Below are 22,123 nucleotides of genomic sequence, written 5' to 3' on the forward strand. Positions count from 1 at the left end.
GGAAAACTTAAGGGCATGGAAGCTCCCTTGCTTTGTAAAAAAAAGAGAATGGATAGGAAATGGAGTAAATGCAACCAAGATGGCCGTGATCACCAAGTAAAATTAGGGTTTTTACATGTTTTTTAATAAGTTGGCAAGTAGTCTCCCACCCTTTGTGTAACCACCCTAAGCATCCACGTGTCTTTTATTTTGGACATGCTTTTCTTGTTCTGTAACTTCGACAATTAGTTGATGTCCTCCTTTTGTATCAAAGCCAAAACGAAAAAAGAGTTGAATTTTTTTGGGATTAAATCCTAGCTAGAAAAAAAGGTAGGAGACATAAGCAGTTAAGAATGTATACACACCATATGGGTGCTCAAATGGGTTTTTTATAATGGCCATACATATTTTGCTGGCAAGTGCCATCTTTAATTGCTACCCTCTACACTATAGTGGTCAACTTTTAAATTCTAAAATGATAAGCACACTTGTGCTTCCTAGCCTTTTACACATTGATTGCTTGCTACAACATACTCTAGCCCTTCTTTATTGATTGGTAAAATTCATTGAAGGCCTCACTAAAAAATGCATGGACAACTTATGGGCATGAAAGCTCCCTTTCCCCACAAAAAATAGAGAAAATGGACAGGGAATGTACTAAATGCAACTAATAAGGCCAGTGTGTGGACACACCCATATGTGTAAATGAAAGTGTGTCCACCACATAAAAGTATAAGAAAATTAATTATCTCGTGTGTGGCACATTATCGTAGCCATTTGATTTATTGGCTCATGATTTCAACAGCTTGAGCATTTATTGCTATCTGACTTGATTTAACCAACCAACTTATTTTATTATTTCCTTCTTTTGTGCTAAACACATTTTTTTGGTTATTGACCTATTTATTGGTTAGGATCCCTACTCCTCAATATTATTATTAGCATACTTTGTTACTTGTAGGTCCTATTGGAGAGAGGAAGTTGGTGCCAGTTCCCACTCAGCTCGATGACTCACTATTGTATTCACGTGTTTCATATCTCCATACATGGATTCCATTTTGAAGCATTCTTTTGAGTTCTCTTTTGCAGTGTTTCTTTTCTATTTCTCTTCTCTTTGTTGTTGTGCAATCTATTTCAACAGTTTCACATGCTTCCATCAATGCACCCACTTTTGATATGGTGTTACATGTCTATGTTAGGTCCTAGAGTATCATTTTCTATTCTTGCAAGTTTTCCAACTATTGTTGTTGATCATTTGTGTCTATTGTGATCACTTTTTAGCTTGGGTGGCACTAGTTTGTTTTAGATCCACCTTTTTGTAGCCCTAGAGACCCATGTTTTGACTTGCAACTCTTGCATTTTTCAGAGTGACATTGCTACTAGTTGTATGCCTACATTTAATACTCCCATAGTTATGTTTTGGATGGTGCCCTCTATGCTTTCAAATGTGGCATATTTCAATAAGGCAATGTCATTTTCAAGTTGAATACTTACCTTTCATCTTCTATTGGTTGATTTTGATTGTTTAGCCCTGATTTTCTTTATGTGTAGCAATCGTTTTGTCTTCAATAGACCTATTCACTACTTGTGAACTCTTGGTAGTGTAGTCTCTATCATATTTTGGTTGTACTCTCTCTCAATTTCTCTTCTTTGCTTTATCTTCCTATCTTCTCTCCAAATGGGACCTTCGTGTTGCTCAATTGATGATAAGCTTCATGGTCTTGATTGTCTAACAGGAAGTGCTATTATGAAAGCATGATTTATGCAAAAGTGACAATGGTACATGGTGTTAGGAGCTATTATGTAGCCCTAGACTCCAAGTTCTCTTCTAGATGATTTGGATCATGAAAATTATGAGGAAGCTATGCTTACATGGGATATAGATGATGCTTGTGCATATTTTTCTCTTCTCCGATACATTTTTAAAGAGGTCCTTCTAGTAGTTACTTCTATAGGCTCCCATCAGAGTTTTATTGTGTTGCCAAATGCTTTACAGGTTTGGACATCATTGATGCTAGTGAGCTTCACTCATATGTCCTCTATGCTCCTTGAGCATGAGGCATCCTTGAGGTTACATGGAGGCTTCCATCTCAATATGGTGGCCATGATGAGGCATATGTAGCTTTAGAGAAGGGTGGCAAGAAGAATAAGATTAAGGCTTAATGCTATAACTATGGAAAGAAGGGATACCTATGCAAGGAGCTAGCAATATCATGGAAGGAATAGAAGAAGTAGGAGATAGACTCGTCTATTGAGTCACTATGCTCCTTCAACTTCGAGTCTAATTTAGATCCTTCAATCAAGGACAAGGCCAAGGCTCAGAAGGGGTCATCTTCTACTAAAAAGGGGAAGGGCATCAGTGTTTGGTGCTTTCTAGTATTATGACTCTCCAATGCCAAAGAGGGAGTGTGATAGGGTGGTTAGTTGGGGTAGTTGCACCTCATCTATGTTAATTATAAAATGGAAAAGGTGAATAAAGATAGAAAATGTAAATCTAGCTAAGGCATAAGGCATCAAAATATTCTAAAAATTAATACTTTTCGGCACATGCACACAATATTTTCTATGACCATATAATTATTTGTAATATTATCTTGAGAGCCAGGTGCATTACTCATTCAAGTTGCAATATTTTTTGCTAGGGAGAAAGATCCACAACTCAGCAAGAGCATGCGCACAAGTGAAATGAATTGACATAGACATGATTCCATATTTCAAAACTCTACTATGAGGATCTCCTAAAGTGTATTGACTTTAAGGTCACTTTACACACATTCTCACTTTATTTGATGCATACATAGAACATAAACATAACCTAATACATATTTTTCAATACTCCTACTCAAGCTCATAATGAGTTAGCAAACATAGTACTCCAAGTGCACTTCTAAAATTCTCAAACTTTATCTTTACCTAATGCTTCGATAAATATATATGTGACTTCGTTGTTGGTTTTGAAATGTACCAAGTCTATCTCTCCATCCATAGATTTCTCTTTGATAAAGTGATAGTGCACTTCAATGCATTTTTTCCTTGCATGATAGATTAGGTCCTTTATAAGCATAATGCTATTGATGTTATCACAATACATGATAACTCCTCTATCTATCTCAATCCCCATGTCACATAGAGGCAGTCTTAGCCATGTTTGCTCACAAGTTGCCAATGTTACTTCTCTATACTCTGCTTTAGTGCTTGATAATGCTACTATAGGTTGTTTCTTGTTGCTCTAACTCAGTAGGGCTAAACCAAATGAAAAAGCATATCCCTTGGTATATCTTCTATCCATAATACTTCTTGCTACCTAGTCTGCATTTGTATATCTAAACAAGGTAGCTTGCTTTCTTTCTCATAGAAAAAGCCATAATTGATGGTCTTCTTCACACACATCATCACCCTTTTTATTGCATCTAAGTGTGATTTGCATGGCTTTTTTATAGATTGGCTTATCACTTCAACTACATAACTCAAGTCTAGTCTTATTATGGTTAAGAAGATCAAACATATTCCTAAACATAGTAATGTCTTGAACATACTATCCATCATCAATCATCTTTATATTTTGGTCCAATGGTCTCATGTGATATGCTTGCATATTGATAAGTGATCCCCCTCCCCTTTCCCTCTACTCAAGACCGTGACTCATACTCATTGAATCTTATATCCTTGCTTATGTAAACCTCCCTAGTAATAGGGTTATACCAACTACACATTCTTTTCATTAGGATAGCCAACAAATATACATTTGATGGCTTTTGCTTCCATTTTCCTTCTCAAGTCATCAAGGTCATACACATAGCATACACAACCAAATACCTTGAAGTATGCAACAATAGGTTTTTTCCCATACATTTTCCCATAAGGTGCTATATTTGTCCTATTCATAATGTGAACTATAGGATGTACTACCTCAACCCAATAAATCAATGGCATATGCATTTGATTCATTGTGGCTCTACCAACTTTAGCAATGATCTAATTTTCCCTCTCTACTCCACCATTTTGTTGTGAGATATATTGACATGTAACCTGCCTCTTGATCCCATGATCTCTCAAGTAATACAAAAACTCATTAGACATATATTTACCCCCATTATTTGCTCTTAGCCACTTTATGTATGATCCAAACTACTTTTCTACTATTGCTTTGGCATCTAAAAACTTCTCAAGTGCTTCATTTTTGTGCTATAGAAAATAAAACAAAGTTAGTTTGCTAAAATCATCAATGAAAGTGATGTAGAATCAACATTTTCTACTTATTAACATATTTTGACCTAGACCTCATATATTTGAGGATATGCATTGTCATATTGCCAAGTACATGCTCAAATAGTAGATCCACCTTTGGAGGCATGACCTATACCTCCATAACCACTTGCATAGTAACCATAGCAAGTTCTTCCATGACCTCTAAATATAGCACTCTACTTATGATATCATTCCTTCTCATAAAATGACCAAATTATTTACAGAGTTGACTTGCACCATCTCTATGTAGATTAGATTTTCCTCTACCTCTAGAGAGAGCTCTCCTCCTACCTCTAGGCATGAGTCTTTGTATCCATAAGAGCTGTGACCATGAGGAAAGGTATATCCTTGACCATATGAAGATTCTCTACCCCTCAAAGGACTACCACATCCTCTTTGATGATAAAACACACTATCCTCACTAGTGTTTTTGCCACTACTAGATGCATTAAGGCCAAGCTTCATATCTTCTATGAGCAACAAAGCAATCAACTCCTCAAAGTTAGGAATAGAGCCACCTCTCATAGAAATAGTAAGTATCCAAGGAATTATATGCAGGCCCAAGTCCATTTAGAGTGATTGAAACCAAGCCACCATCATCAACATGTGCATTAATCGAAGTAAGATCCTCTACAATCTACTTAATATTTGTAACATAATCACTAATGCTTCGATTTCCATGGTATATACTATTGGCCTTTGCTTCAATTATCTTTGTTGTCTCCATATAAGTGCCATATATATTTTCAATAATCTCCCATGCATCCTTACGAGTGTTTGCCTCCTTTATGTGGAGGATTGAGGTCTCTAAAATGCATATGGAAATCTAGTGTAGCAGCTTCATATTTATACTTGCCCAATCCATATAGGATTTCTTCTCTTCCTTTGTTGGCTCCTCAGGAAGCTCAGGATGTGCGTTTTCACATGTTATGAGGTCCCTCAAAGACCTCTTTCCATAATAAAATTCTCCATGTGATAGGACCAACACTATAGTCGTCCTTTGTCAAGTTGCCCCCAATAGTTTGTGTTTTTTGCATAGTTTTTGACATTATGACTACTACAATTTTAGAAAAAAGTAATATACAATGTGTCAAATCATTGCTCAAGAAGTATAAATCAACCAACGTCAAACTAGTCAAATGAAAATACAAAAAAATATTAAATAGTCTCAAGAAATGCATGTAAATTTAAATCCAATGATGTAAGTGTCATATATGTGTCCAATTTTTGCCAAAAGCATCAAGACGTACATCTACTGTCTAGTAAGAGACACTACATACAAAGCTGAAATGGTGCCTGTAGTACTACCCAAAAAACATTAAAATATGAGCTGAAAAATGATACATTTTCTTATTATGTTACTATAAAATTTTATGGTGAAAATGAAGCCTACACAAAGCTCAACACATCATAAATTTTTTGTAATTTTTTGGCCTTCAAAAGAGCACCTAAATGTTGCATGGAAGCAATCTTTTTTCTCTTCAAAACAACTAGATCAAGTATTTTACAATGTGAATATAGCTTCATTGCAATCTAGTTCAGAACTTTCCATAGTGAAAATGACCCTCAAAGCATCTAGTTCAGTAGAGAGTCCAATGTGAACACAAGTTAGAGGTTGACCTCAATGTGAATGAAGGCTTAGCTTTAAGGATTAGTAACCTTAGGATTAAAGAGGCTTATTAAAACAAAAGCTAATCATAGCAAGGTGGTAGCTATTGCTATTGATAATGAATCTCATGAGGCCTTTGGGCTGATTCAAATGTTTCTGATCTAAGCAAACACATTTTTATGTCCTCCAAAATGAGAGATGGAGCTCAAAGCTCTCTTCTAGAAGCATAAACCAAGTCCAATCATCTTTCCTCTTCTTTGCTCAATGTTTGGATATACCCTTGCTTACAGTTATAAGCTATTCCTATGATTTTGGGCTCAAGCAAGTCCTTAGTTTAAGTAACCCCCTTACTTTTGGCATGGATACATGATCCAATTTGAAACCAGAAACCACTTGAAACCTTGTGATTAAGTTCATAATTGGCAACCTTCAATGGGTTCCCAAAAGCTTTCAAAGTGGGCATAGAGCTCCCAAATCTAAGCTACAATGGCTCTTTCAATCTATACACCTCCTTAATTTGATTCTTCAATCCCAACTTTGAGAATAATTGAAAAGAATCGACAAATACATGCAAAGGAAAGAAGATAGGCACAAGCTATGGATGCTTAATCCATCTTTCTCATCTTCATTCTTTATTATCTTCTTCTTCCATTCTCCACACTCTACTATGAGTATCTCCCAAAGTGGATAGATGGTCTTTTGACTTTAAGGTCACTTTACACACAATCTGACTTTATTTATGCATATATAGGGTATGAAAATAACCTAATATTTCTCAACAACTAGCTTTCATTTACTTTTATGATGGTTGGGTAAATCTAAAAGTGTGTATAAATTGGGAAAGCCCGGTTGAGAGCTTAATAAGAGAGATGGGTGCCCAACTTGAGTGGAAGCCCAAACTCAAAGCCCTATCTATAAAGGTTAGAAAGTGAATGAATAAGATTATTCTTATGGTGTGTAAACTTGAGAGCATTCTTCTCCTTCTTGGTTCTACTCCATCTTCTTGTGCTACATCTTGAGAGTGAGGGAGAGTGAGAGTGTGAGAGTGAGGGACTTAGAGGGTCAAACTTCTTCCTTGCCACACAATTTTTGCTTCTTCCCCTTCTTGGGGGAAAGAAAGATCTTTGCATTTCTTCTTGTGGATAGCTTGCTCATGGATTGGATCAAAAGCTATAAAGAAGAGGAGGCGAATCGAGGACCATTGCATTGATCATAGAGATACTGTAAGCTTTTGCTTTAGGCATCAATGAGAAGGTAAGGCCGTGAGTTTGCTACACTCTTGTCGATTCATTCGTACTTGCTTTCATAGGATTTGAGAGAAATAGGGATCAATTGGTGAGAATGAGAGATGTATCAACTACGTGAGAGGTAGTCATTACCAAATTGGGCAAAAGCACTTGAAATAGTAGGTGCTCCACCAAGTTTGGTAGTTTAGCTTGAGAGAGCTCTAACACTTTGGTTCCATTACTGGGACAATGATGGAATCACTAGTGATGGCATACATTCCGTTCATCATGCATCATAATATAAACACTACTTAGAAATAGAATAGGAGTGTATTCTCTAAAATGGATTAAGAGTGACTTTGAAATGGGTGTGAGATAAGGGTAAGATGGATGGAGTAGGAGAGATTTGATGAATTTTGGTCGAAAATTTTGATTTAGAGTAGATTAGGGAGTTAAAGCAATCTTAGAAACAAACCTTAGATATAAAAATAATTAAGAATATAACTTTTTGGTCTTTATTTAATAAGTTGTGGGATTAATAAGGGGCTTATGGAAGTAGGGGGTTTGATTGCCCTATATCTCCTTGTAGCCTTTGTGAATTTAATGAAAAGTTAAGTCTTTGCATGTTGAATTGGCTATTTGAGTTTTCAAGGTACAAAAATTGTCTTTTGAGAGATTGAAGAGTAGGGAAGAAGGAGAAGCCTTTCAGTTGCATGGGGAGAAAGGAGAGAAAATCTCTCATCTCTCGGCTCAAGCCCTCACCATTTGAACCAAGGGTCATTGTGATGTGACATTGTGATTGGGCCATTAGGCCTTTGTAATTTGGCCAATAGGCCTTTCTAAATTAGCCAATCGGCCTCTTCATGATTCAACCTTAGCACTTGCCTCAGCTTCACTAGTGGCCCTTGGAGGGCTTGATCTTTACAATTTAGACAATTAGGCCCCTTGTCATTGTCAGTCAAGCCCATAGGACTTAAGTTGGGTTTCTTAAGGTAGCCCACAAGGGCTTACTTGACACGCTTGTCCCTAAATTGGGCATATTCTTCACACCCTCCCATAAGGGCTTAACTTGGCATGCTATGTCCAAAAGGGAGGACTTATTATGTTCTTTCAGGCCAACATAGACCATAATTGACTTAAGGGGGGGCTTTCAAGGCCTTGCCTTATGTAATCAACCCTACTTGGGGTACTATTAATCATTGAATGAGCCAATTTAGGCTTGAATGGCCTTATTAGACTCTTGATTTTGCCATCAGCCAATTAAAGGGGGCCCCAATAATTGCAAATCAGATGTTTCACCAACAAACTAATCACATGACTCAATAGGGAGGCCATGGAATTTTGCAATGATAAGGCTTTGACAAAAGTATTGAGGCTTTAAGCCATTCAATTATGTTGCTAGGCCATTCACTTTAGTCATCAAGGCTTGAAATGTTTCTTGCACTTGGGGGGGGGGGGGGGGGGGGGGGGGAATAGTTAGCAATACTAATACTCAAGCCATTAAAAGAGACTAAATTTTTACCTATGTGTGATATTGAGGGTCACCATGGCTTCAATATATTCTCTACCAAGAAATGAGTAGAGCAATATAAGAAACCCATCTACTTGAAGTATTTGATCATCTCCCCTCACTCAGCCACCTTGCTCAACCCCTCTCCATTTGGTTGTCTCTTTTCCTTGGCCATCTCTCTCATCCCTTGACCTCCACATCATCACATGGCCCTATCCATTTGACCATCTCTCCTTCTTGGCCATTAGTTCCTAGCTTGGTAGCCCTCACACAACCCTTTCCTCCACTTAGCCTGCTCATGCCTTGGCTACTTGTGCATTTGGTCCTCACCTCCCTCATAATCCTCTTTCTCCCACTTGGTATTTTCTTCATTTAGCCTCCTTCTCCACTTGGATGTCCCTTTCCTCCTCTCAGCTTCTTTCTCCATTCGGTGGGCTTGTTAACCCCAACACGAAGAAAGCAAAAAGAAAGTGGAAAAGACGCAGGGCAAAGGCGGAAAAAAGGTAGCCCGACTGAAGAAAGAAAAGGAGAAAAGGCCAAAAGCGCAAGGACAACCTTAAAAGTCCAAGGCAAACACAAAAAGGGAAAGGCGCATTTTTGGATAGAAACGAGGAAGATAAAAGGACAATGGAAAACAGGGCCTAGGCTATGACCGGTCATGTAAAAAAGGGAAAAGGGGATGACCGCCCAAAAGGGAAGTAGGGTTTTGTATATAAGGTTGAAAAGTGAATGAAGAGCTCATTCTTTGGTGTGTGGCAAAACTAGTCTTCTTCTTCCTCTCTTCTTCTCTCCTTCTTGCTTGAGTGTGCTCTTGAGAGAGGGAGTGTGAGAGTGTGACGGAGTGAGTGTGTGTGAGAGTGAGGGATCAAGAGGGTGAAGCTCTTCACCATCTCCTCTCCTCTACTCTCCTCTACTCTTCTCTTATCTTCTTTTGCGTGCGCGGCTATGGAGGATGGAGCTTGGAGATGGAGGAGGCTTGAGGATGCTTGAGCTAGCATCTAGAATCGTGGAGCTACCGGAGTGCAAGGGAGAGGAGGGTACTCGATCGAGCATCAAGGTAAGTTCACTGCATTTGTAGGATCGACGGCGCGTCGGCTAGGTGAGAGATAGCCATTAGAGCTCGCTTGGAACGCTTGAAACAATAAGCGGTCCGTGGGTCTTGGCGGTTGAGTGAAAGCTCCCACATTTTGGTTCTGTTGCCGGGACCAATAGATCCAAGCTTGAGCACTTGCGCGCTTCATATCGAGCATCGAAGTAGGATATTCATCCCCGAAACGGAGCTTGAGATAAGTAGGAAGTCGGGTGTTTTCAATCTTCAAAACAGGTAAGTATTTTGGAATAATCTGGTTATTAATGATTGGAAAACATGGAGAAACTAGTTCAGTGTTTTGCTTTCGATTCCGGTTGTGTTTAGGATAGATTAGTAGTAGGAAATCACACACGAAGAGGCAGAGGGCTGCTGCTGTGAAATAGGGGGAAAACCACAGGAAACGAAAGGAAAAATGGAGTAAATGCAAAGGTAACTGCATAGGAAATGCCAGGGAAGGAATCTGTAGTGTTCAGGGCAGAACTGGCAAGGTATAAACTCTGGGAGGGCAAGAGAACCCCATTTCCAACCAACGGAGAGCGAGAGAGATAGAGAGTGAGAGAGTGAGCGAGCTTGGCAGCTGTCCGATCGACTAGGGCACGGAGGACATCGCATTCGGCGACTCCCAGGTAACCGATCTCCTCTGCACCACTTCAACTCCATCGCTGGTTAATTGCATGGTCAATAGGATAAAACATCTGGAGAAAATCGAGCAAATCCGTGTGTGCAAGCTCATCGGACCGGCGGAATCGGACGTTCGACCCAGTGTCCGATTCCTAGAATCGGACACTCGGACAACTGTCTGATCGGAACGACCTGTCCGACTACTAGAATCGGACCAACTAGTCCGATCGGACGTGCCACGTGGCACTCGGACCAACCCGTCCGATTTGAGAATCGGACGCTCGGACCAACCTGTCCGACTCGGACACTTGGATGCTCTGACTCGAACCCACCCTGCCCAATTGGACGAAGTAATACACGTCACCAATCGGACCACCTGTCCGGTCCGATTCCCAGAATCGGACCCATCCATAATCGGACCACTAGGAATCGGACTACCCGGTCCAATCGGACCAATCGCCCAAAATCGGACCGCCTAGAATCGGACCCTCTTGGCCGATTCCTCGAACACCTGCCCGTCCGATTCTTGAGAATCGGACACACGGACCTTAAGACTACCACTCACCCTTGATATACTTGGTCCGATTCCCACAATCGGACCACTGGTAAATCGGACGTTCGATTCCCAGAGTCAAACCAAAACAAAACCTGACCCATCCAAGGACACACTAGGGCACTCCCCCAGCGACCCACCCCCACGTGAGCGACATGAAGCAGCATAGGACCCTGGGATCCATAGAGCGGCCAGAACTAGAGTAGCAAAGCCTGTCAGGCCCAAAACGAGTAAGAGTGAGTGAGACGCCGGGGAATCACTCACAACACTCGGGATGAGTTTCCGTACTTGAAGTACACTTAGGAAAGCCGAAAGCCTGATTGAGCACAAGTGCACGAGGAACAACACACTCACGAGTAACCATAAGTTGAGTGCTGCATTCAAAAATTAAAAAGAACTCACTCAGATAAATCGCCCAAAAAACCCACCAATAGGAGAAGACCCAAGGTGTATGCAAACGCGCGGAGCGCAGGGTAGGACCAAGCAAAGAGCGTCAACGACAAGGATCCGACTTACGACCAGGCGCAAGAATTCAACCATGACAGAGGGAGGCTCGGATCATCGGTTTACAGGGGAGCTAGATGTTAGCGCATTTCCAGACGCCATACAACAAATGGTGAGCAATTATGATACGCATGCTAGGTACGAACACCGTGGCAGGATGACAGAGGCAATCATTGCGGACCTAGAGGAGGAGAGGAGGCTAGCCCGCAAGGCATTGCAAGGCATAGCCGAGTACAATAGGGACCAACAAGCCAGGAGCCTAAGGCAAAGCATGGAGCTGCATGAGGTGCAGCGAGTGCTAAACTTGGCTGGCCGGAACCGGACAGACCAGGAAAGAGCACTAGAGGAAGACCTGATGCTGGGCGAGCTCCTCATGAAACGACTGCTCGATAACACCGCGGTAGAGCAGAATGCCACTGCGCTAGCAACCTTGCTACTTGCAAGGCTGGGGGCAAACCAGGGCTCAAAGAGCCAAGCCAAAATACCTATTGTCGCCAAGCAACTCGACAAGTACCAGCCACCTGACGACCCGTACAGCTTTGTTGAGCAGTTTGAGCAAGTCTGCGAAGCCAATGGCCTCAACGACCAGGCCCAACGTTCGCAAGCATTCGGACTTTGTTTAAGCGATAAGGGTAGGACGTGGTACACGAGCCTAGACGCCATAGAACGAGCCAAATTCAATAACCTCAAGGACTTTTTTGTCAAGAGGTTTGCCGAACCCGGATACTCTGACAACCTACTAGTGCGCCTGATGAACGTCAAGCAGAAGGAGAAGGAGGGCATCCGCGACTATGTGACCCACGTGAGAAGCCTCCTTAAGAGAATCCCCTTAGGCGAAAGGCCGATTGACAGGGCAGTGTTGACCGTATTCATCAGCAGGATTCGAGATGAGGAATTGTACAAGGCACTAGCAGGCAACTCAAGCTTGCAACGAGACGTGGTGGCTAGGGTTTTTGAGGAAGCCATTAGGGTTGATGACCAGCTGAAAGAGCGGAGCTCCAGGAGCTCAAACCTAGAAGAAATCAACCCACGGAGTTTAGAGCGAACGCCAACCTCTAGTGAGAGATCAAACGCATCATCCCAAGATAAGGGAAAGGCCACCGAGACGGACCACGGCTTTGGCCGGGGTCAAGACAGAGCTGGCCAAAATATAGGACATGTTGAGGCGACCAACGCGTCCGCACGTCCAGTGCGTGTACTATGGAGGAAACCACCTGCCAGCAGAATGTCAGGACCCTAGGTCAAGACCCTGCGCTAACTGCGGTAGGTTCGGCCACGATGCCACACACTGTAGACTACCACGAAGACTACCATACACGCAACCCTACGGCCAGCTTTACCCGGCTAACAGGCCACAGCCATTCTTCGGAAGGGGAGCCCCGCTAGCCCTACCAGCGCCTAACGATATGAAACCAGCGGTCCCTAGGCTGGACATAAATCCTACTGGTATTCCTAGACCGCCTGGTCCCTATGTGACCCACCCACCGAGCGATGCTCCCGTACACTATGTAGAGGAGCCCAGTGATGGAGAAACCTACATATACCCTTACATCTCGCATGACGATGAGGGCAATGCAATCCTCATGGATTACCGACCTGTGCCGGTGATGGCATTAGGACGAGGACGGGGTAGAGGCCTAGGAGGGCAGCCACAGGATCCAGTCACTTGTTGGACTTGTGGACATCTTGGTCACGTCTCATCACGTTGCCCAGAAAGAGCGCAGCAAAGTAGGGACAAAGCTGACCAAAGGTGCGCAGAGTGCGGAATCACCCATATTTTCATAGACTGCCCAAAACGGAAGTCGCCTTCCGGTTCAGCTAATTTGCCATCCGTCCCGCTGGGGCTATTTGGTGTTGAAAACCCCGATGGGGAGGCCACACCTATTCCCTTGTGAGTTATGACCCGAGCACAGACGAAGCAGGCCGGCGTCTCTCTGCCAGGACCTAGCAATCTCGACGTGACCTCAGTAGGAAAGAAGAGCCGTAGGCGGAAAAAGAAGAGATCAGAGGCTAAGGTCGCACTAAAAACCGACAGCGTTACAACCTTACCCCACGGGAAGAAAGTCTCGGATGCAGAGGCAGAGAATTCAGCCCCTAAAACAGCCCAAAAGGGAAGCGCTAAGGTAGGGGAATACCCACACCCCAAGCGGCAATTGGAAGCCATAGAAAAGGTGAAGGAATGGGTGAGGGAGGCTCAAAAACACCTCAAGGATGTTGAACCCATCACGGAGGATGAGATTGATGATCTCTCCAGCATGAGCACGCCACTATCACTGCCCCAACCTAAGTCTGCCGAGGCTGCTACGCCACAAGCAGTGCCGTCAAGGCCAAGCCTAGATGTAATAGACCCGCAGGTCAGCCGCGGCCATTGGCCCGGACAGTCTGAACTAAGGGAAGGACGAGTGTTTAGCAATCTCCTGACCACACTAGTGACCACCCCTGTAACGGTTGGCCTGGGAGAGATGCTTAGGCAGCACTCGCCCTATGGCAGGACCTCAAGCATTGGGTCGAGAGACCACATGAGCAAGCTCCGGCAGATACTCAAGACCAGGATGCGGAAACGCACTTGCCAAGTTTGACGCTACACTCCAGGCCTAAATCCTTGCACGTCAACGCCTTCTGGGAGGGCTCGGAGATGCACGCAGTCCTGCCAGTCCTAGCCCTGGGAGACGCAACGAGAAAGGGGATTGTAGACACAGGAGCTAGGGTTAGTGTGCTTAGCCACGCAGTGTTACAGAAGTGGGGAAACCCGCCTGTCAAAGCTGCTCGGTTTAACGTCATGCTAGCAAACGGCATGCGAGTGAAACCATTCGGGGTCTTGAAGAATTGGCCAGTGAAGATTCCAGGAGTCCAGTTCTCTGTTGACTTTATCATCATGAAGGGAGTGGACTATGATATCTTATTGGGTCGACCCTAGATGCGCAATGCTAGAGTTATCGAAGACTGGGGTAACAGCCTGATCTTCCTGGGCAACTGAACTAACGCTGTGAGAATAGAGATGGACACTTGGAAGACCTCGCCAGTCAACCTAGATGCCATCTCTACTCTACTCAAGGGAAACACCTAGGACAAGGAACCCTATGGGTCCTTAACTAAGTATATCCCATGCCCAGAGGACGAGCAGGATTGGATGCACGTTCTCGCTACACTCGACCTGCCGTTCTCAGATCATGAGGCGTACGAGCAGGCTGTCAAAACAATTGGCAAGCCAAAAGAAACAATTCCTACACCTGTCTACATGATGGCAGCAAGCCTCCATGAAGGGCCTATGCCTGTCGCTTTCCAAGTGCCTACCAACAGGAGAGAACTCCATGGAATACTGGGGCACTTAACGGACTGACTGGCACGCACCGCAGCCGCCAATCTCAAGCCTCTCCAAGACCTCTTGGAAGAACCTGAGTGGAAGTGGACTAGGGTACATGAACTGAACCTTAAGTACAACTGGGCGTTGGTTCCCGACCAACAGGACGAGGCAGAGCAGGCCTTGGGGGACGATGAGCGGTCTAGCGATGCAGATTCCTATGACGAATATGAAGATTGCCAATCCTTCGATGAAGGAAGTGAGGGTGAGGTGGACACCTTAGAATACGACACCAAAGGCGAGAAATTGAGCAAATTCGGGCAGATGCTAAGCCGCAGACGAGACCGGCCCTTAGAGTGGACCAAGGAGTCATATGTACGAAATGCGATCGTGCTTGGTTGGAACAGATGGGAGCTGTGGATTTTGAGCAAGCCGGCCTGGCCCAACCAGGAACGACAGCAATGCTTAGAACCGAATCGCTTGGCCGCCAGGGGAGACCACCTCCTCTAGTGAAAATGGGGAATTCGACTTTGGAACAGATGGGAGCTGTGGATTTTGAGCAAGCCGGCCTGGCCCAACCAGGAACGACAGCAATGCTTAGAACCGAATCGCCATCCGAACTGCGGCCGCCAGGGGAGACCACCTCCTCTAGTGAAAATGGGGAATTCGACTCTGAATCTGAAGTTACTTCAGATGGTGACCCAGAAATCCCTAGGCCACCCATGACTAAACGCACCAAGGGAGACTTACCTGTCCACCTGAGGCGCAGACGGTTACGGCAAAAGGAGGCTAAGCGTCCCAGCGATGCGCAATCAGAGGAACAAAGGAAGCCACAAGACCTCCCCAAGCACTTTTCAAAATTCAAAAGAGGGGACAGGGTGGTGGTTCTGCTAAGTGCCAAGCGCCAAGGGCAAACCCGCGAACCAATCGAAGGGCCAGCCAAGGTCAAGGAGGTAAACCTAGCCCTGGAAGGGGAAGCACCCCGACTAGTGTTCATTGCCGAGGACTTGACCACGGAAGAAGAGTCCAGTCTTGTCACTCTTTTGCGGGAGTACCGGAACGTATTTGCTTGGTCTTTAGATGAGCTACGAGGGGTAGATCCGAGTGTTGTGACTCACAACATACCCATGACGACGGATGCAATGCCGGTCAAGCAGCGACCATACCCCATGAATCCAAAGCACGCTCATGTTGTTAAGGAGGAAATTGACAAGTTGATGAGAGCCGGATTCATTTACGAAATTGAGCACACAGACTGGGTGTCACCCATAGTCATTGTGATGAAGAAAAATGGCAAGATTCGAGTGTGCGTCAATTACAAGAAAGTGAATGCCGCTACAAAGAGAGACAACTACCCCTTACCGTACACCAAGCACATGCTTGAGAGGGTGGCAGGTAAGGAAGTCTACAGTTTTCTGGATGGCTTCTCGGGGTACAATCAGGTGCAAGTGCATCCTACAGATAGGCACAAGACCGCCTTCGCCACGAAGTGGGGCGTCTTTGCATACATAGTCATGCCCTTCGGGCTAACCAATGCCCCCGCCACCTTTCAACGCCTCATGTGCACCATATTCAAGGACATGCTTCGCAAGGAGTTAGAGGTCTTTGTCGATGACCTGTGTGTCCATTCGGCCTGGACCCAACATCTCGAAAAACTCCACGCAGTCTTTGAACGGTGTCGCTTATACTGTCTCTCCCTCAACCCCCTGAAATGTCAGTTTTGGGTGAAGCACGGATGCATCTTGGGACACGTGGTGTCCAAGAATGGCATTGCCACGGACTTCTCGAAGGTCAAGGTCATCGTGGACCTCCCACCCGCAAGTAATTACAGGGGAGTTCAATGCTTCTTAGGTCACACAGGATACTATCGGTGGTTTGTACTGAATTACGCGCTGATCGCTAGGCCATTGTACAAACTGCTAATTGTCTTCGAGTGGACTGAAGCGTGCCAACGAGCCTACGAGGAACTGAAAAAAGCCCTGACAACGGCACCTATCCTATGAGCCCCAGATTGGACTATGACTTTTCACGTACACATCGACGCCTCTAAGTTTGCCGTGGGGGCAGTGCTGTGCCAACCTGGTGAGCATAACTTAGATTACCCAGTGAGTTTTGCTAGCAGGCAACTCACTGAGACAGAGATGAATTATTCGACAACAGAAAGGGAGGGATTAGCCATGGTATTCGCCATTAAGAAGTTCCGGCATTACCTACTGGCCACCCCCTTCACCTTCTTCGTAGACCACCAAGCCCTGCTCTATTTAGTCAACAAACCTTGCGCTACAGGACGTATAGCCCGATGGCTTCTCCTGGTCCTAGAGTTCGACTTCTCAGTGGTGGTACGGAAGGGAAAACAACATTACATGGCTGACCATCTGTCCCGTATACCCACAGAAGAAGCTGCTGGACAAGGCATCGTGGACGAGTTACCAAACAGCCACTTATTCCATGTGTCCAGCGAAAGAGACCTATTCAGGGCCGATCTGACACCATACTGGGCAGACGACATAGTCCAAGTGCTCGAGCATGGGCTGCCCGAGCGACCAATAGAACGGGTACGGCTTAGGTGCTTAATCATGAAAATCCAGCCCTATCAGCTGATTGCAGGCCAACTCTATAGGTTGGGGCAAGAATGTTTGCTATGTAGATGCGTGTGTGAGCATGAGATGCACGATGTGCTCTCAGAGGCGCACAACGATATTGCAGGAGGACACTTTAGCGGGGACACTACAGCACGAAAGGTGTTGCAGTCCTAGCTATGGTGGCCCACACTCTTCCACGATGCCTCACAATTTGTCAAGCATTGTGACGAGTGCCAACGAACAAAGGTCCCGGTTCGTAAAGATCAGATGGAGTTAACCCCGGTTATCGCTCGCCAACCTTTCGAAAAATAGGGGATTGACTTCATAGGACCCATCAGCCCCGCGGCACAATATTCACAAGCTAGGTACATCGTGGTGGCCACGGATTACCTCACCAAATGGGCGAAGGTGAGAGCCACACGAAAAAACGACGCTAGGACGACGGCCAAGTTTTTATGGGAGAAAGTAATCTTGCGTTTTGTTTGCCCCATCGAACTGGTTAGCGACCAGGAAACGCACTTCATCAATGAAGTGATAGCCCATCTCCTATCCACCTTCCTCATCATCCATCGCAAATCCTCACCATACTACCCTCAGGCTAATGGCCAGGCTAAATCAACCAACAAAATTCTCATCACTGTCCTAACCAAAGTAGTCTTAGCCTCACGAAGTGACTAGGATAACAAGTTGATGGCAGCCTTGTGGGCCTACCGAGAACAGCTTATAAGACGGCCGTCGGTCAAACGCCTTTTAGGCTAACCTATGGGACTGAAGCTATTCTCCCATTAGAATTCTTCGTCCCTAGCCTGAGGATAGCACTTCAAGAACGATGGGAAGGGAAGGAAGCATGGACGCAATGCTTGGTTGAGCTAGAACACCTGTCAGAGGTTCGTCTCCTAGCCACCCACGCACTTATCTGTGAGAAAGCCAGATGCAAAAGCTGATTTGACAAACATGTCAAGCAACGAGAGTTTGGGAAGGGTGACCTAGTGCTCCTCTACTCAGTTAAAGGACATAAGCAAAAGATAAAATTCAGAGGTCTCGGACCCTTCAAGGTCCGCACAATCAGCCGAACTGGTAATGTCGAGCTGGAAACACTGGATGGTGAGGGAATGGGCTTCTTCAATGGCAGTCGAATCAAGAAGTACTATCCGCCCACTCATCCGTTGCATGAACCACCAATGATGGAACCGCCCGTCAGAATACGAGTAGCCACACTTACGAAAATCTACGAGAATGAGGAGGAGCCTGTAGAACCCGCCTACCTCCGCATCACGGTCACAGCCAAGCAGACATGCTCCTTCAACACCCTGATTGACGAGGGGGCGGATTTTAACATTTTGACGCATGAGCATTGGACCCAACTTGGCGCACCAATACTTCATCCCACAACAGCCAGATTGAACCCATACAGGGCCCAAACCTACCCGATCCTCGGCACGTGCAGAGTTGCCGTTTCTATCGAGACTGAAACTATTCCCATGCTGTTTTATGTCTTACCCAACGCCATGGATGCAAGCACAGAGTCATTGCTCGGGCAAACTTTTAAAAAGCAGACGCATTGCAATGTTGATTATGAGTCGCAACGCATCCACCTAACAATCGGGAGCGTGCCTATTGTCATGACTTTCAGCAAGGGCCTCGTAACCCCATCACCACTCACGGGGCCACCGCTAGAAACAGCCGCGCCTAGGACTAAGGAGGGGGGCCGTGCATATCTACCACCAATGAGAACCATACAATAAGGCAAACGCACTATTGGAAATGCAGTGGTAGTTTAGTGTGTTACATTTGCTTCCATCACAACGTGAAAGCATGGTAGCTTACACAAGCTCAATGTAGCAATGACTGATGTAAGCAAATTCAACTAGCCACGAGGTGGAGTATCTAAGAATAGTCTCGCATGCAAGAGAACTATAATGGCTCATTTGGATGTATCTCAAAGCCTATTTCAAGGCACCAGGGTTAATGCAAGAAAGTGTAGTTTTCTCAAGGTTAATGCAAGTGTACTTTTCTCTCTCCCATTTGCACTTCATTCACAAAACTAAAACCCCTTTGCACACACGACAAAGTCCACATTGGCTTTTCTTGATTTCATTTACTACATTCCCCATCTATTTTAACTTTTCTCTTTTGGCCCTAAGATGAATTCCACCAATCAATCACAAAAAAGGGCTAGAATATGATTTGGCTGCCCAAGACCAATGGATACAAGCTGGCCCACCATTCTAACATCAGCAGTTTTGTGCATTGTCCTATGATTAAATGGTACTGGAAAATATGGTCACCCGCCACCCGAATAGATGTGCCCATAAAAAAGGCACCTGTGGAAGTGCCCATGTTGGTGCCTGACCAGCTTTATCTTGTTAAACACCAGAATTACAATAGTTTTGCATAAAGATATTTATATGGTAGAAACCTTATCCCACTTTTCTTGTCAGCAGGCTTGGTCAAATGTCCTTGTATCTTCGACTTTTTTGAACGTTTTTCCCAATGTATGAAGTTTATTTTGAACATCTTAAATCCTCAGATGTGCATTTCTAATTTAGAGATAAAAACTGAACATATCTTCATATCTCATTGCACTATGCCAGAATAAACCATCCTACAAACTTACAAATTTTCCATACAGAAGCCGTAAACAGCACAAGGGAAAGGGCAATCCCCTTTATCACATCTTTTCAGCCCTCATGAGTAGCAAGAAGTCTGTCATGATATTTACCAATGCAAAGCATGCTAGGAGAAAGAGTAATGTTTGTCCACAGCTTCAAACACCTCCCAAGTACAGCTCATTCCATTCGGAAAGACCACCAAATCACCACCACCAATTTCCACATACTCAGTGGATCCTTCTGCATAAACTTTCACCTTCCCTTTCAGAAGATAGCATGTTTCTGTGCCTGAATAAGTCCAAGGGAACTTGCTAGGAGGACAGCCCCACCTGCACAGGCAGATGAGATTGATGATTTTTGTAGCAGTATTTAGCAAAAAAACAAGTACAGTATGATGGTATGTAACACACTTATGCTACAGTTCCATGATGGTCACAGAAAAATAATAAGCCTTGGAGAAATGGTCATTTCCATCCCTCAGCAGGATGCTCCACTGCAACTCATGAGGTAACAGAGAGATAAGAGAGTCCACAGAATTAGCCATCTCACATGAACTATGCATCAAACAACCCTCTTGTACAGACAACTCACACAGTGATCTCTGACCTGACATGTGGTAGCAACTTGGGGTTTTCTACTGCAAATATCTGCATGATGATTCCCAGCAGACAGTGCACAGCAACTCATGCTGGTCAGAGTAAGATAAGGAACAACATGATGAAACATATCAAGCAACTGTCTTGCTGTCGATTGTCAGCATGCCAATCACCAACCTCATACGTGCTAGTAAGTTGGGGGCTTCTGTAGCACATATCTGCATGATGGTTCCACTGCAGGAGAGTGCACTGATGCTCATGATGGTCCCAGCAAGACAAGGATCTGTGTGATGTGCATAATTCATTAAACAAACCTCTCGCAGGTCCACAACATGTTTGCACCGATGAATCCTCAGCAGGACAGAACACAGAAACTCCTTAAATCACGGCATGTGCACAAATCCACAGACCATCTACAAGGCAGATCTCCCACCTGACATAGTAAGAATTGCTCTAAGCAGATTGCATGAGGATGTCATGGCAAGCAAGTACACCCACGAAGATTAAAAGCCACTAACAAGTAAGAATTGCATCTAAGCACATGAGTGCTTGTGTCATGGCCGGCAAGTACACCCAGAAAGGTTAAAAACCACTAACAAGTAAGAATTGCTCAAAGCATATGAGTGCACGAGGGTGTCATGGCAGGCAAGTACACCCAGAAAGCTTATTAAACAGTCAAAAATCCCTAAATAAGAAAACTGTTATTGAAAATAGCTTTCATTGTCGAGCTTGCTCCTGATAGGGGAAAAAGGAAAACTGTTCTTACTTGGGCCAGGACCGCACTCCAAGCTCTGCGAGACGTGACTCCGGCGGGTTTCGCTCAATGCGGACGCCGAGCTTCTCTTCTACGAGGGGACCTGTTTGGGTATCCTTGCCCATGGCTCGTACGATAAGGACAGGACGCGGGCGCAGGCGACCAGGGGAAGGAACGGATGATGAGACTCGCAATGCTTCAGGGATCGACCTGTAGAAAGAAAAACAAGACGACGACGATGATGGTGGTGGTGGTGATGATTGTAGTATTGGTAACGAAGAAGTTGTTCTTTGGGTTTGAGTGGCCCATGGGACTGTGCAGAAGCTCAGGCTTCCCATCCCTTCTCACTGCAAGGTATCTTCACATATCATCTCATCCAATGTTCTTCTTTCTTGTGGTGTATTCCAATTTTTATTAAACTTTTTCTTTAATGCCAAAGTATTTAGGAAGAGGACATCTTGATTTTTTTATAGGAGCTACTAATTCAAATGCACACACCCGTGCTTGCAGTCATGAGCTTTAACAACAAGTTTAATAAAGATTGAGGTCATACGCGAAGCTTGGCTAGTTACCTCATTGTGGTGTAAGCACCAATGTGCATTTCCATCATTATCTTAGCTAGGGTAAAGAGGCCAATGATATCGTGCCGTAAGTACCATCTCCTTTCCTCATGGAGCTTTGTTGGCATAAGAACCACTTCACATTCATTTTGGTGTAAGCACCAATTTACATTTCCATCATTTTATCTTAGCTAGGGTAGAGAAGCCAATGATATCGTGTTGTAAGTACCATCCTTTCCTCCCGTAGCTTTGTTGGCATAAGTACCACTTCACACTGCGCATTGATTAGCTTACTTTGTTAGCCTCCTTTTTGCCAAAGTTGTGCTGCGAAAACGTCTCTAGGTACCACAAAGTTTTGAGGTCATTCGATGTTGATTA

At 44.4% G+C, this 22,123-nt stretch overlaps 1 protein-coding gene across 1 annotated transcript; it reads right to left on the reverse strand.

The window, feature by feature from the left end:
• Window positions 1-19,767: 19,767 nt before the first annotated feature.
• LOC148028971 (uncharacterized) lies at window positions 19,768-21,577 on the reverse strand. Its single transcript, XM_087687765.1, has 2 exons — window positions 21,198-21,577; window positions 19,768-20,164 (listed from the first exon to the last, which is right to left on the reverse strand). The coding sequence occupies exons 1-2, from the start codon at window positions 21,521-21,523 to the stop codon at window positions 19,960-19,962; spliced, it is 531 nt and encodes a 176-aa protein (XP_087543891.1). The 5' UTR covers window positions 21,524-21,577; the 3' UTR covers window positions 19,768-19,959.
• Between the last annotated feature and the right edge of the window lie 546 nt (window positions 21,578-22,123).

Source organism: Lygodium microphyllum, chromosome 11 (genome assembly GCF_053477565.2).
Source record: "Lygodium microphyllum isolate KBCC chromosome 11, Lygodium_microphyllum_v1.1.10, whole genome shotgun sequence".
NCBI classification, from domain to species: Eukaryota; Viridiplantae; Streptophyta; class Polypodiopsida; order Schizaeales; family Lygodiaceae; genus Lygodium; species Lygodium microphyllum.

Coding starts and splice junctions, on each gene's coding strand:
- LOC148028971 (XM_087687765.1), bottom strand. CDS start 21,523: ATGGGAAGCCTGAGCTTCTGCACAGTCCCATGGGCCACTCAAACCCAA. Junction 20,165..21,197: donor GGAGTGCGGTCCTGGCCCAA/GTAAGAACAGTT, acceptor CTGCCTGTGCAG/GTGGGGCTGTCCTCCTAGCA.